Below are 14,371 nucleotides of genomic sequence, written 5' to 3'. Positions count from 1 at the left end.
GCAAAAAGTTCTTTGGCTCTGAGTAGTGTTATCCGCTTTAATGCAGTTTTTAATTGATAATTCTGGACATATTTCCTGCCCTCCTCCTGAGAATATAACCCTACTCCATTCACACCAATTCTTTGGTAACAGTGAGGTTCAGAAGAAAATTCCTAATGAACTTCCTAATTGCTGGCTTCATATATAAAAAGTAGCCCAACTAGATATTCCACTGTTCATATCAAAGGACTACAAAGAGGTTCACTTTTATGTGTAATGAAACAGCAACTATCAATCTCATCCAGTGTGACGTAACTTCACTGACGAGAGCATGTTTAGAGCCACATCCGTTTTAGTTGGAAAGTTACTATATTTTAGATAATTACTGGCAAGGCTTAGTTTTATCTTGTATAAATCTACAATGTGAGACTATGCTATCTTGTAGCATATCTTGTAGTAGAGGTATTTTATTACTGAACCTGGAGTTCACTCAGTAATTCTTTATTGTCACTTCAGGGCTAATCAGACTTCTTTCTAAACGTATGATCTTTAGATCAAGTGTCCACATTGCAAGTCACAACTGACACACACTTATCATAGTAACGACAGACTGTGCTGAAGGCAGAAAAAGGTAAAAGAAAATCCACTTGTTCAAGCTGATGGAAAAACTCTTCTGATTGATCAAACTTGAGTCGCATATTCAGAAATTCTATTTTGGTCTGATTTGATGTCACATAGTGGCTTGACTGCAATCGCTTAAAGTCAGACTTCATGTGGCTTTTTACTGTTCCAGAAATTTGACTTGTTCGATTCATTCATTCGTTATCTGTAACCGCTTTTCCAATTCAGGGTTGCGATGGGTCCAGAGCCTACCTGGAATCATTGGGCGCAAGGCGGGAATACACCCTGGAGGGGGCACCAGTTCTTCACAGGGCAACACACACACCAACGGACACTTTTGAGTCGCCAATTCACCTACCAATGTGTGTTTTTGGACTGTGAGAGGAAACCGGAGCACCCGGAGGAAACCCACGCAGACACAGGGAGAACACACCACACTCCTCACAGATAGTCACCCGGAGGAAACCCACGCAGACACGGGGAGAACACACCAACTCCTCACACAGTCACCCGGAGCGGGAATCGAACCCACAACCTCCAGGTCCCTGGAGCTATGTGACTGCAACACTACCTGCTGCACCACCGTGCCGCCCCTTGTTCGATTCAGCAGAACCAAATAATTAAATGACTATCTGAACAAGGCAAGAGTAGCTCTGTTCCAGTCCTCAGACTAGACTAATGAATTAACAAAACCTTCTAACAGAGGTGACTGTGAAACAGATTTTGTTATTTAGTCTTATTGTCTATTTATATTAGATAGAATACTAGAAAAATAGTAATATATAATATTTCTGGTTGGATTGTTGATGTTTGAAAGGTCTGATCTTAACCTTTTAGATCAATGATTTCTATTTATGATTTTTAACTTTCTTCAGTTTAAGTGCTGTCCATGTTTTTTTAGTATTCATGAGTTTTGTTTTTGATAGATGCTGAATTTTTTTCATTGGTATATGTTCTATTGGCAAATGTTTCAAATGGCAATATTCTTCCTTTATTTCTAGTGTATTAAAATAGTTTTCTTTGTGATGCTTAAAGCCACCAAAAGTGCTCTACTGTCTTCATTGGTTAGATTGAGTTCTGATGTATCTCCTAGTAAGCAGAATAATGGGGATAGGGGGCTGTTTGTTTCAACAGTGGAGTTAAATGATTTCTAATAAGATGGCAGAAATGTTCCTTAATTCATGTACAGGGGTTAGACAATGAAACTGAAACACCTGTCATTTTAGTGTGGGAGGTTTCATAGCTAAACTGGACCAGCCTGGTGGCCAATCTTCATTAACTGCACATTGCACCAGTAAGACCATGTGCATCCAATGGTTCAAACATTGTATCCCAAAGGTGTTGCCGTGTATCAGGATGACAATGCATCAATACACACAGCAAGACTGGTGAAAGATTGGTTTGATGAACATGAAAGTGAAGTTGAACATCTCCCATGGCCTGCACAGTCACCAGATCTAAATATTATTGAGCCACTTTGGGGTGTTTTGGAGGAGCGAGTCAGGAAACGTCTCCTCCACCAGCATCACGTAGTGACCTGGCCACTATCCTGCAAGAAGAATGGCTTAAAATCCCTCTGACCACTGTGCAGGACTTGTATATGTCATTCCCAAGACGAACTGACGCTGTATTGGCCGCAAAAGGAGGCCCTACACCATACTAATAAATTACTGTGGTCTAAAACCAGGTGTTTCAGTTTCATTGTCCAATCCCTATATATCTATCTCAGATTCTTCCCACTATAGTGTACTCTCACTATATATATTGGCTGATTTTTTTTTTTTTTTTTTTTGAATATTTCTGCTTCTAGTTGTCCCCTTGCATACATCAGTGTTCTACAAGATTGTGCAGATCTATCTTCATCAGGATGGTGTCTGTAGAACTTGCTAAAATTAATCAAAAGTGAAGGATTCAGGAAGCACCTGATTTAGGGAGAGGCCTGGGAAAGGATCAGTCCCAGCCAGCCATGTGGGGAGTGTGTTGTGGGCAGCACAGCAATGAAACCCGATTCTCTCTCCAGTGTTTGATGTGTCTGTGAATCCCTCTAGAGTGTGTAGCAGATTACAGTATATCTGGCAACCCTGTCAAAGATGAGATATGTAGAGCACACAAGCTGCTTTCTAGCAGCCGCCCGCATACTGGACCCTCAGCAGCCCTCGTGCAGGAGAGGAGTAGTTTTTGTTCCTCATGTAGTTGGATTCTTGACGTAACAGGAGAGCTGGGGGAAAGTGAAGCTATAGCATTCCTCATAACCTTCCTCATTCAAAGCTAACTAATTACACCTAGGATAATAAGGAGAGATGTGCCACAAGAAGTTGAGAGGAAGCAGTAATTCCTTGATCTCCAGGGAAAGGTGGTTGATCTGCGCTCCCACAGCTCTGAACTGGAGTCATTTTTACTTATTCATGATCCTTCTTGTAATTTCCCATCATTACCCTGCTGTCTGAGGGCTGTTGGTTGTGCTGCTCGGGCTGGACTAAACCCTCAGGGATGTGGTTTCACCCAAGGTGCTTTGAAACCTAATTCAGTGTAACGTTTTCAGACTCGTACGTAAATCGTAATGGAACACTACTTTAAAAGATTTATATTTTCATCACCATGAAACAAGAACCTCTTGGCTTTTTTAATATTAATATTTTTAAACTAACTTTAAAATTGAGTGCAATTAACTGATGACAGGATCCTGAATGTCTATAATACTGTATCTTGAAAATATGTATAAAAATCAGCATATTTTGATTTTTAGTTATTGTCCAGCTCTAGTTACATAAAAAAAAAATTGGATTGAATGGCATGTTATTGTTTTGGCACGGTTGCACACTAGGTAGTGTCGCAGTCACACAGCTCCAGGGACCTGGAGGTTGTGGGTTCGATTCCCGGTGACTGTCTGTGAGGAGTGTGGTGTGTTCTCCCTGTGTCCATGTGGGTTTCCTCTGGGTGACTGTCTGTGAGGACTGTGGTGTGTTCTCCCTGTGTCTGCGTGGGTTTCCTCCGGGTGACTGTCTGTGAGGACTGTGGTGTGTTCTCCCTGTGTCTGCATGGGTTTCCTCTGGGTGACTGTCTGTGAGGAGTTTGATGTGTTCTCCCTGTGTCTGCGTGGGTTTCCTCTGGGTGACTGTCTGTGAGGAGTTTGGTGCGTTCTCCCTGTGTCTGCGTCGGTTTCCTCCGGGTGACTGTCTGTGAGGACTGTGGTTTGTTCTCCCTGTATCTGCGTGGGTTTCCTTCGGGTGACTGTCTGTGAGGAGTTTGGTATGTTCTCCCTGTGTCTGCGTGGGTTTCCTTCGGATGACTGTCTATGAGGAGTGTGGTGTGTTCTCCCTGTGTCTGCGTGGGTTTCCTCTGGGTACTCCGGTTTCCTCCCACGATCCAAAAGCACATGTTGGTAGGTGGATTGGCGTAGGGGTGTGTGTGTGTGTGTAGGTGTATGTGTGTGTGTTGCCCTGTGAAGGACTGGAGCCCCCTCCAGGGTGTATTCCTGCCTTGCACCCAATGATTCCAGGTAGGCTCTGGACCCACCATGACCCTGAAGTGGATAAGCATAAGCATATAACAGATAATGAATGAATGAATGAATGAATGAATATGTAGGTTTTCTTGCTTTAAGGTTGTTTTGCAGGCCCTGCACTAGCGGAAACTATAATTATTTATTATTATTATTATTATTATTATTATTATTATCTATCTATTATCTCAACCCTCAGCAGTGCAACAGTTCCCATGTATAAGAGGTCACCTTGGCTTTGGGTAAAGGAAAAATAAACTTCACTACTAATGTTAGAATTTATCCCGTAGCCCACAGTTCTTTGACCTAGGTCCTAGGTCAATGCCTAGGATGTTTATTATATCAGTCGAACAAAACTTTTATCTTATGTTATTACCAAATTTTTGTTATCAAAGCAATTATAGGGTTATATGGGCAGGTTCTAATTATTGGGAGGGTTGTGACCTCTCCCATCCCCTGAGGAAATTACGTAACAGCGTGTTACGGTAGATTTAAGTCTTTAACTAGGCTGACGACAGATGGTGAGTGCGACAGGTACTAGACAGCGCCAGACTAGAGCTGAAGAGTGTGTGAAAAGGGAGGGAGTGTGTGAGAAAAGTGAGTGAAGTGAATTTGGCTGCAGAGTGGAATGTAATGTCGTTTCTGTTTTCCCTAGTTCAGCCTGGCCTCAGTGGCAGGTTTGCTTTCTGTCAAACAACATTAACCTTCCTCTGATCTCATTTCTATCAACTCTGCTTAATAATCTCCCTCATGTTTGTTTGCACCCTTGTAGCGCTAGGCCAGGCTTCTGTCAGTCAGGATTATTCCTGATTCTGGGCCTATAGGCTGGGCCTCTGTCTCCCTTGGTCTGTCTGGAACTGCTTTCTCCTCTTGGCTCCAGCTTTACTGGACTTGAATTGTCCAGCAGGCTGCGACAGAGCACCTCATAGTGCGGACATACGGTCCAAATCCGCCGTGCCTAAACTCTTCAGGCTATTCTCCATCCACACAATTACAGCAGCCCTGAGAGAGAATGCAGTGAAGAGCAGCTGTTAGACCCTCTCTCACACAGAGCATGTGTTTATAGCTGTCTGGAAAAGACCATGTCTCAGAGGGAGCTGCTGTGCTTGCTAAAGGCACATTGTGTAGGGTTTTAATCTGAAAGCATTGCTTAGTGCAGAACTGTAGGCAGTTTAACTGCCACTCTCTGCGTTCAATCATGTGGAAGCAAACAAAACAACACGTGCATTTAGTGCTTTCAAACGAGTCACTGTGTCCGTCAAAACAAGCTTAAATTTGGCAACATGAATAGGACTGGAAAGAATGACTGGTTTTTAGTCACAATTTGCTCTTGAAAAAGTGAATACCTGTGATACCTGAAATAATTATTATTGGATTTTTTTATTGACTTCCTCTTCCTCTAAAATCAACTCGCATAGCCCTTTAAGACGAAATCCCACTAATAAATTGGTCACAAAGTTTATGTATATGAAATTAAATACTTAAAACCAATAATAAAGATACCTCATGCTTTGTTTCACAACAAACTCCAAGGGTTTAAAACAGATTTAAATGCTAGAGCTTTATATATGAGTTGACTAGTTATTAACTGCAATTTTGCACTATACGAAGTAAAATGACCCAAATGTTTGTTACATGCTTCAAATGTCCAGATTTAGAAATTATCATTACACCTGTCTATATACATAAATGCACACCTGTATTTATTTGCCACTAATATAACCATATTAAAAATCTAGAGCTTTCTGCTGCTTCTAAAGCACAAGAGTAAATACTTAGTTGTTGTAGGGATGCTTTAGTACTGTTTCATTTGAGCTAGAACCACATAACATTAGTCTCTTCCCAATGCTGTGGGCTCTTTTTGTTCCTAACCTTTTGAGGTGCATTAACCTGATGTCTCCTTCTTGTTTGTTCTGCTTTTTATTGCTAGCCTCAGGCAGATGAAGGTGAGAGAGACTGAAATGCAGCCGCTTTGAAAGAGTGTGTAGTGGAAGTAGTATGTAGTATTTGCACTACATAGCGGAGTCAATGATAATTCATTATTATTTTATTAATAATTAATTATTTAATTCATTGTGCTAAGCTCCATGTTTGGGAGCCATTAACTAATATGTAGTGTCCTTACCTGTCTTAATTTTAACTTAGACAAATAGGTCATCTTCACATATTATACAGCAAAAGTAGCTAGAATTAACTATTATTAATGAATTATGCTTATTGACCCGCCGTGGGTTCTTGACTCTGAAATGGAATCTGAACTAGAAGTTAAAATTCCATACAAGAAAGGTGCACACACAAACAAATAACCAAGGATTGGTTTTATCACACAAATGGTTTATTAATAATAATATCAAATAATGAATATTGATTAGACATTCATATAATAAAATGGATTACCGCGATATATGAGGGAACAGGGAGATTAATATATGAGGGAATTTCTCTATGATAATTATTGTCCTAAATTCTAAGAAAGGCTATTGTTTATCCCAGCAAACTTTCAGTACCAACCCATGAGCCATGAGAGACATGAGACCATGTGACCTTACGTATCCGGAGATGAACGGGGAGCATGACGCTGACGGTGCCTTCCGGCACGACTTCCTGGAGAATTGCAGACGCGGGCCTTGTAGGTTGCAACCGCGGGCGTTCATTTTCTCCCGAGGCTTTCAGACGCAGCCGCCGGTGCTGGTGGTGTTCTGAAGGTCTCTGTAGGGATTCTTCGTCGTCGCTGATCTGCTGCCTTGTAAGAGAGAGAGAGGCACGTCCATGCAGGTCTCTCCTGTGCAGGTTTCCACATCTCAGAAGGTCATTCTGAGGGTGCGTGCAGCAGTCCTCTTCGTGGCGTTGTCGTCGTTTGGAGGGTCAGAGGTCTAAGGTTGCCTTCATGCTCTGGGTGTGGCGTTGAAATTTTGCTAGCGTTAAACTATAGCTTTTCTTAATCTGTAGTTTCTATCTGGACCACGCTTTAAAGGTCCAAGACTGTTTAAGAAAGCCATGAGTCTGACGCCTGCAGAGTCATTTCCAAAACTCAGGTCATTTTACTCTTTTAGCCTTGAAAAAGCTAAAAGAGACAACGCCCCAAGTGTCTGGAGCCTTCAAGTGAAGAGTCGAACATCGGAGAAAAAGGGGCAGAAGCCCAAAAAGTTCGAAAAACCTTACAAAGCTCAAAAGCTGGAAAAAGCTTGTTTCATTTGGCGCCACAGGTTTTTAACTAGAGTTTAGAAAACCCGCCCCGAATACCTGATTCGTCCTCAATGAGGGAGAATTGGAGCTTTTCTTGCTCCTGATTGGCTGTTTCCTGTACCTTGGGAGTGGCATCACATAGAATTTATGACACTTGACAAGACAAAGACTTGACCATCCCTGAGTGAATACTTTGCAATATAAAAGATTATATGTTAACACAAAGTAATATAATTAAGAAAAAGATAACCATGTTTCTTTATAATTATTAACCAACTAAACACATAGTATGTGACTACCTTGGTTCTACATAAATTCATATAAACAAAAATGACTTTAAACACATGTAAATTAATTCCACCTATTTTGATTGTCAAAACGGGATTAATTTCAAACAGTTGTGCCCATATACAACTTGTTTTCCATGTAAGAACTTTGGGATGTTTGAGTCTTTTAGAGTTAACAGTCTTTAAAAAGGTGTCCTTTAAAGAGGGCATTGTGGGCTTCAATCAAGATTGAGTCTCTGTGTCTCTCTGCATTCTTTCCTTGACCCTGGGGGTCCTTAAGTCATAAAAAAGGGTCTTTGGAGGGGGTTTTACGGGCCTGCTCTGGAGGTTTATCTCACCTTACGATCTTGGTTAGAGATGTCTCTGAAAACTAGCAAAAGCTTGGGTATTTAAAATCACATCTTCAGAAAGTCAAAATTTCTTATTAGAAATTAATACACATTCATCATATCCACTACAAGTGCACACTGGGCCATCTGGGTTTTCATTTTCAGATCAGACATCTGAGCTGGCCTTCTCTCTGCTGAATGAGCTGACTGAAGGCCTTCATGACCCTAATATTGCAAATTATTGAAATTCAGTCTTATCACCTGTTCCAGGAGGTACAATATATTCAGCTTCACAGATTCTACTAATGGAATATTTATGTACAAATTTGACCACTGTTTTCAAGTGATTAAAATCAGCCAATACTGCCGTCTTTTCACTTGCTAATTTTTCATACTTTACATATCAATATGTAATAAGATATGTCACGGTGAATATTTTGTCTAATGACTCGCCAAGTGACCCTTTTTTGTATATGAACATTCAGTAGTTTTTTATTAAACATTTCCTAATTAATTTCCTTTAAAGGCTAAGCACCACTTATTGGACCTCCATGAATATTTCACATTATTTTAGTTACTGACATATATGTGTATGAATTAAAATGAAAATAGCTGCTTAATTTGCTTTAAAACTGACAAATTTATTAAATTGACGGGAAAAACTCGAGCTCGCTATGGAAATTCTTGAACGCAACCGTGACATCACTGGTGGACATCAGCTGAACAACGCCGCGGTAAAACACCATTATGACTGACCATTATAACAGTATCTAGCTAGGTAAATAACCAACATTATTCATGACAATAGCCTAGCAATAAGCTAAACTCAAATTTAGAGGTAATGTTATTCTTGTAAATGTGATCGAAGACGAACTCGAATTCATCCGACACTATAAACCTGCGTAATGCAGCTACGTAGCGGAGTATAATCTGAGCCACCGAGTTTAGCAAGTCAAGCTAACGTTAACTAACACCAACTAAAACAGGCGAAGTAAGTGTACTTACCCTGTTTACCTCCATGTAACAGAGGCTCTTGAACACCTTTCGTTGGTTTCCTTACATGCCCATATTGTTGGAAAAGCGCCAGTGAAATGAGCACTACACATAACGGAGTGAGCGGATGGTCCTTTCCAAGGTGCCCGTATAAAGTTGACAAATTTAGTCAATTTTCTGGATATTTTGGGATCTTTGGGCCATTTGTGCACAGATGTCCCACTGTACATTGAATTATTGCAGCCAAAAACAACACACCTTTTTGTCATTTTGCATTAAATTAAGTGCAACTTCTAGAGTTGTTGTCCACCATCTACGTCACAGGCAAGACACCTATTAGAGTTTCCGAACACCGTTTGGGGGGGGGGACCTTATTCCTTGGATTAGTAAGAAATAACATGTTTTCTGACTATCAATAAACACAAGTTAGGAACTCAAATTCCACTGTGTTTATTTGTTTGACACTTTCATAGAGCTGGCGCTTAGCCTTTAAGAACACAGTAGAGTTGAGCTTTATAGATCTTATTGAGCCTGTTATTTTGAGCAGATCTTTTTAAATGTGATTCATTCTGGATATTGTATTTTTAAATATTTCTCCTTTATTTTAAGAAACTTGTTTCATGTGATGGATATTTAAAAAATGTAAAATATTTTTTTTCCTGTATTCTAAATAACTATTTCAGTTTATCATATTTTCATGTGGAAAGTGTCATTGGGAGTGATGGTTGAAACGGTTGGTGGTTACATCTTTTTGAATAAAAATCAGCTGGTTAGTGATCGCTCTCTAATTTACATTTTCTTTGTTTTTTTTTTCCCGTCTCCACGTGGTCCGTCCCTTGCTGAGAGAAGTGTCCTCAGTCCACGCATGGTTGCAGAAGTCAGGGAATCTCAACTTATCTGACTGAAGGAAGAACTTCAATTTTCACAGAGCTTCTGTAGCTTGAACAAGGCCAGCTACAGTTACACCCAACACATCCTTACACCACTCATAGAGTGACCACTGAGAAAAGTCCTAACCACTTTCTTAGAGAATACAAAAGGCAGGGGCTGTTGTTTGAATATTATAACGTTTTTCTATCAATTTCCAGATGTTTTTGCTTAATTTTTAAGGTGGACTTCCACAGATCTATCAATTTTTGCATACCTTAATCTCACAATTAGCATGTGTCACTGTTATATGGTAGCTATGAAAGCTTATGATGTATTATATATATATATATATATATATATATATATATATATATATATATTAGTTCATAACAGAAGGGTAAATACAGGGCATTGTAAAGCAAAAACATTTGCATGGTCAGATAATTATTTCCAAGTACAGTAAAATATTTTCTGCCTAAAACCACTTTACTTAAGCATGACAAAAAATGCATTGAATAATTTAATAATATCCTTACAGCAGTTGCATAATGAGAACTAGGTTTTATACTTCAACTGAGAGATACATATTCATTCACCTATTTGATCAAATCCAACAGCTCTTGCAGTCTTAACAACAATCAGGGAAGGCAATAAACCTCAAGCCTTTCTGCTCAAAGTGATAATGCTTTATGATGTTACGAAAGCCATGTTTTCTAACATGGCAAACATAAATCTCAAAGATTATCCAGAATGCTTATCAATGGTGGTGTGATAACACTTCAACCTTTAGTGATTATTTACGTTATCCATCATCGCTGTGATTATAAAAACGACACAGTTACACATGAGCACTGTGTGTGTGTATATATATATGAACCACTTTGCTTCTCGACGAAGGATCCTCTAATGGATTTTTTAAATGTAGCATCTGTTATTTTTATCTCTCTCTCTGGAATTGATGCAGCCATGTCCATGTTTTTATGCACATTTATATGTCCATTTGAGATAATAAAAGGGGAGTCACTTAATGGACTCGGATAATTAATTAATGCTAATGTATTTGCTCCATCTTTCTGTGGTGTTTCATGTGACTGTTAAACTGTCTTCTCACATTAACAGGGGGCTGTAGGTCAGATACTGTAGTGGAGTACTGTACTGTACAGTCACTAAAGCATATATGTGAGAATAATGTGTTCTACAGTGTTCACTTTAACATGAGGGGTGTCCAGCAGAGATGATTATTGAGTGAATTTTGCTTCTATAATTTTACACTGGAGGTTTTCCTGGAGACAAGTGCAAAGGCTTTTCTAAACAACGTAACTGTTTTAGAGAGGAGGACAGTAACAAACACAGCACACGTCAGGGTTTTGTTAGTGTGTGTGTGTGTGTGTGTGTGTGTGTGTGTGTGTGTGTGTGAGGGGGAGAGGGCGTGTCCTGGAGTGTTGTAAGAGTGGAGGCCCTGTAATTATCGGAGGTGTAGGTTTCACACAAACATCATCACACACATAAGAGCTATCATGTGACATTTGTTTGGTTTTATGTGGAGGAGCCGGTTTGTGTTTATCTTCCAGCCTCTCTTTCCTCTGCTGGAGACACTTATCTGTTTTTGCCTGTAGACTGTGGTTTTTTTTTTTTTTTCCCTTGATCTTTCTTCCACCGACTCAGTCTCGGGTGGTTGCTTCCTCTCTGACAGCAATAGCGTGATATTGATGTGTGCTTTTTAAGTCGAACCTCCTCCAACCTGTCTGTTCACTAAGGAGGCCAAGAGAATTGGCCCAGGACTCCCTCTGTCTTGACTAACCTGGGGAGAATTCCTCTCACTCTGAGCTTGAGCATAGGTTTGGCTTTATTTTCTTGTACATTTGTGAACACATTTTGAACACCTCTGGTCAAATGAACTGTTTTGTAGGTTTTCAAAATGTAAAAATTTGTAAACACATCTAATTGTGTTAATTGGTCACGTATGCTCACACATACAAGGGCTTTGGCACCATTTGCCCACAATGCACATCAATTGGCAACATTACACGGCAGTAAAATACACAAAATATCACACACATGCCTTGTTTAACCTAACATTGTGCAGAGTTCAGCGGTGAGATTTGTTAGTGTTGACTTTGTTTGGTCAGACAGTGTTTATTCTGAATTAATCTGTAGTCATTAGAGAAACGAAATGGAGAAAAGTGTATTCACCGACGCTAGGCTTTTAAGGAGTTATTTACACCCGCTACAAGTGTGAGATGGAAGGCATTGTAAAGTAATGTATCGTCTCATAACTATAGTGTGTGTCTTTGTTTTTCAGACTGAGTTTACTGGCTGTCTAGGAATGTCTCTTGATGCTCTGCTGTATGTGAAGCATTCAGTGTGGCAGTGACAATAATTCCTCTGCTTTCACAAGGGATTAAAGCTACATTGAGTGAAAAACATTGGAGAAATACACACAGGGCCCTATTATTAGGACAGTGAAGTTGCAATAGTTTTTGTTGTATTCAGTCATGTGAAAAAAAAAGTACAATCTCTTTTAATTCTATGATATATTGTTTCATTATAAATCATCTGGTCCTTAGCAGATCAACAGCCTCAGAGGAACAACACAAAATGTAAGAGTAATAGAAACAACCAGCGGGTGTAAAGCAGAAGTAGGCAGTATGATTGTTCATGTCAGTTTGTCAGTTTGTATTTCTGACTATATTGTGTATATTTACTCCACTTCAACACATACCATGTATGTTTTCTTACCTTTTATCATACTTTCAAGTAAATAATCATGTTCATAGTGGCAGTACTAGTTCTTTTCTGTCTGTTAAAACATATTAATTCTCAGAAAACCAAAATATTTACAGTTTATTTCTCATATCACTCATTCCAGTTGTAAGGTGTAGTGCTACCTTCAGTTGTGGATTCTTTTTGGGGTTATGTTAGAGCTGATCGATATGGGTAATAATGTTATCACAATAAGTTTTTCTGTATTGATCGATCTCGATATTTATCACAGTATTAACATTTTGTCACACTGACCAAGGGCATTGTTCTAAAAATATAGGGAAAAATAAAGGAAACCGGAGAACCCGGAGGAAACCCACGCGGACACAGGGAGAACACACCACACTCCTCACAGACAATCACCCGGAGAAAACCCACACAGACACAGGGAGAACACACCACACTTCTCACAGACAGTCACCCAGAGGAAACCCACACGGACACAGGGAGAACACACCACACTCCTCACAGACAGTCACCCGGAGGAAACTCACACGGACATGGAGAACACACCACATTCCTCACAGACAGTCACCCGGAGGAAACCCATGCAGACACAGGGAGAACACACCACAGTCCTCACAGACAGTCACCCGGAGGAAACCCACGCAGACACAGGGAGAACACACCACAGTCCTCACAGACAGTCACCCGGAGGAAACCCACACGGACACAGAGAGAACACACCACACTCCTCACAGACAGTCACCTGGAGGAAACCAACGCAGACGCAGAGGAAACCAACGCAGACACAGGGAGAACACACCACACTCCTCATAGACAGTCACCCGGAGGAAACCAACGCTGACACAGGGAAAACACACCACACTGCTCACAGACAGTCACCTGGAGGAAACCCACGCAGACACAGGGAGAACACTCCACCCGGAACAGGAATCGAACCCACAACCTCCAGGTCCCTGGAGCTGTGTGACTGTGACACTACCTGCTGCGCCACCGTGCCACCCACCAAATGTTCAGTACTATACAATATTTAAATATATATATTTATTTGCACAAACAAGCACTTTTAAATTCATATTAGCTGCAGGTTGTACGAGGTAAAAGTTAATAATATAACACACTAATAAAACACTGCTTGTAAAGATCACACCCAGAACTAACGCTGTCTGTCCCAATATACCGTAAGAAGCAGAATAGTACATTCCTTAATGATTTGAAAAATGAATATTCATGCATTTATTCAAACTACCTCTTCTGTATTTACGTCTTTTTATTCTGATCTGTGGCTAGTGCCCCTTAGTTTTGAGTGTGTGTTTTTGCTGCTCATAGGTAAAGCCTCATACCCACCCTCCCCCCGTGTCCGGATCGGCCGTTAGTGTAGTGACCTATTAAGCTCAAGAATGTTTAAGTGAACCTGTCTGACCTTGTCATGGGTCACAGTTTCTAGTTCATGATCAAAGCTGTTATGAGTGGGTTTCATGGGGGACAGCGATACAGCACCTCAGACTCAGTGCTCAATGACGTCAGCAGCTTGGTTCAGTTTCTTTAAAACTTTTTTTAATGTCCCACATCCCCTTAAATTCCTCCTGTTCCTGGAATACCCCATAATGTGCCCCCCCAAAAAAATTATTTTGTGTTGCTGTTAATTATTGTCAGTTATTGTTTCCCACTTCTGTAGTTTCTTGTCTGATATTTTGAATGTTGATATATAAATGTAGTGTGGATCTACTAGTTGGGGCTTGCTTGTGTTCAGATGTAAACACTGTGAAGTGCCACTTATCATGACACTATCAGAGATGTTGTGTTATGGAATAAATCCAATTTTTCCATGAAATTCAGGGTTTCACCAACTTGTTTTTAAAACAAAGTGAAAGTAG

The 14,371-nt window shown here is 40.2% G+C and overlaps 1 protein-coding gene across 2 annotated transcripts in view; it reads left to right on the top strand.

The window, feature by feature from the left end:
• Positions 1-10,782, top strand: part of si:ch211-266k8.4 (USP6 N-terminal-like protein) — a 42,630-nt gene extending 31,848 nt beyond the window's left edge. The window contains exon 16 of one of the 2 annotated variants that reach the window (XM_066649352.1): positions 9,747-10,782. In XM_066649352.1, coding sequence (XP_066505449.1) covers positions 9,747-9,798 — 52 coding nt within the window. In that variant the 3' untranslated portion in view covers positions 9,799-10,782. Of the gene's footprint in view, positions 1-828; positions 1,305-9,746 lie in introns of those variants that run through there. The other variant, XM_066649351.1, reaches the window with a different exon arrangement.
• The last annotated feature ends 3,589 nt before the right edge of the window (positions 10,783-14,371 follow it).

This window comes from Hoplias malabaricus, chromosome 17 (genome assembly GCF_029633855.1).
Source record: "Hoplias malabaricus isolate fHopMal1 chromosome 17, fHopMal1.hap1, whole genome shotgun sequence".
In the NCBI taxonomy this organism is placed as follows: domain Eukaryota; kingdom Metazoa; phylum Chordata; class Actinopteri; order Characiformes; family Erythrinidae; genus Hoplias; species Hoplias malabaricus.
The sequence above is the reverse complement of the archived record's forward strand: the minus strand, read 5'-3'. Positions and strand labels throughout refer to the sequence as shown.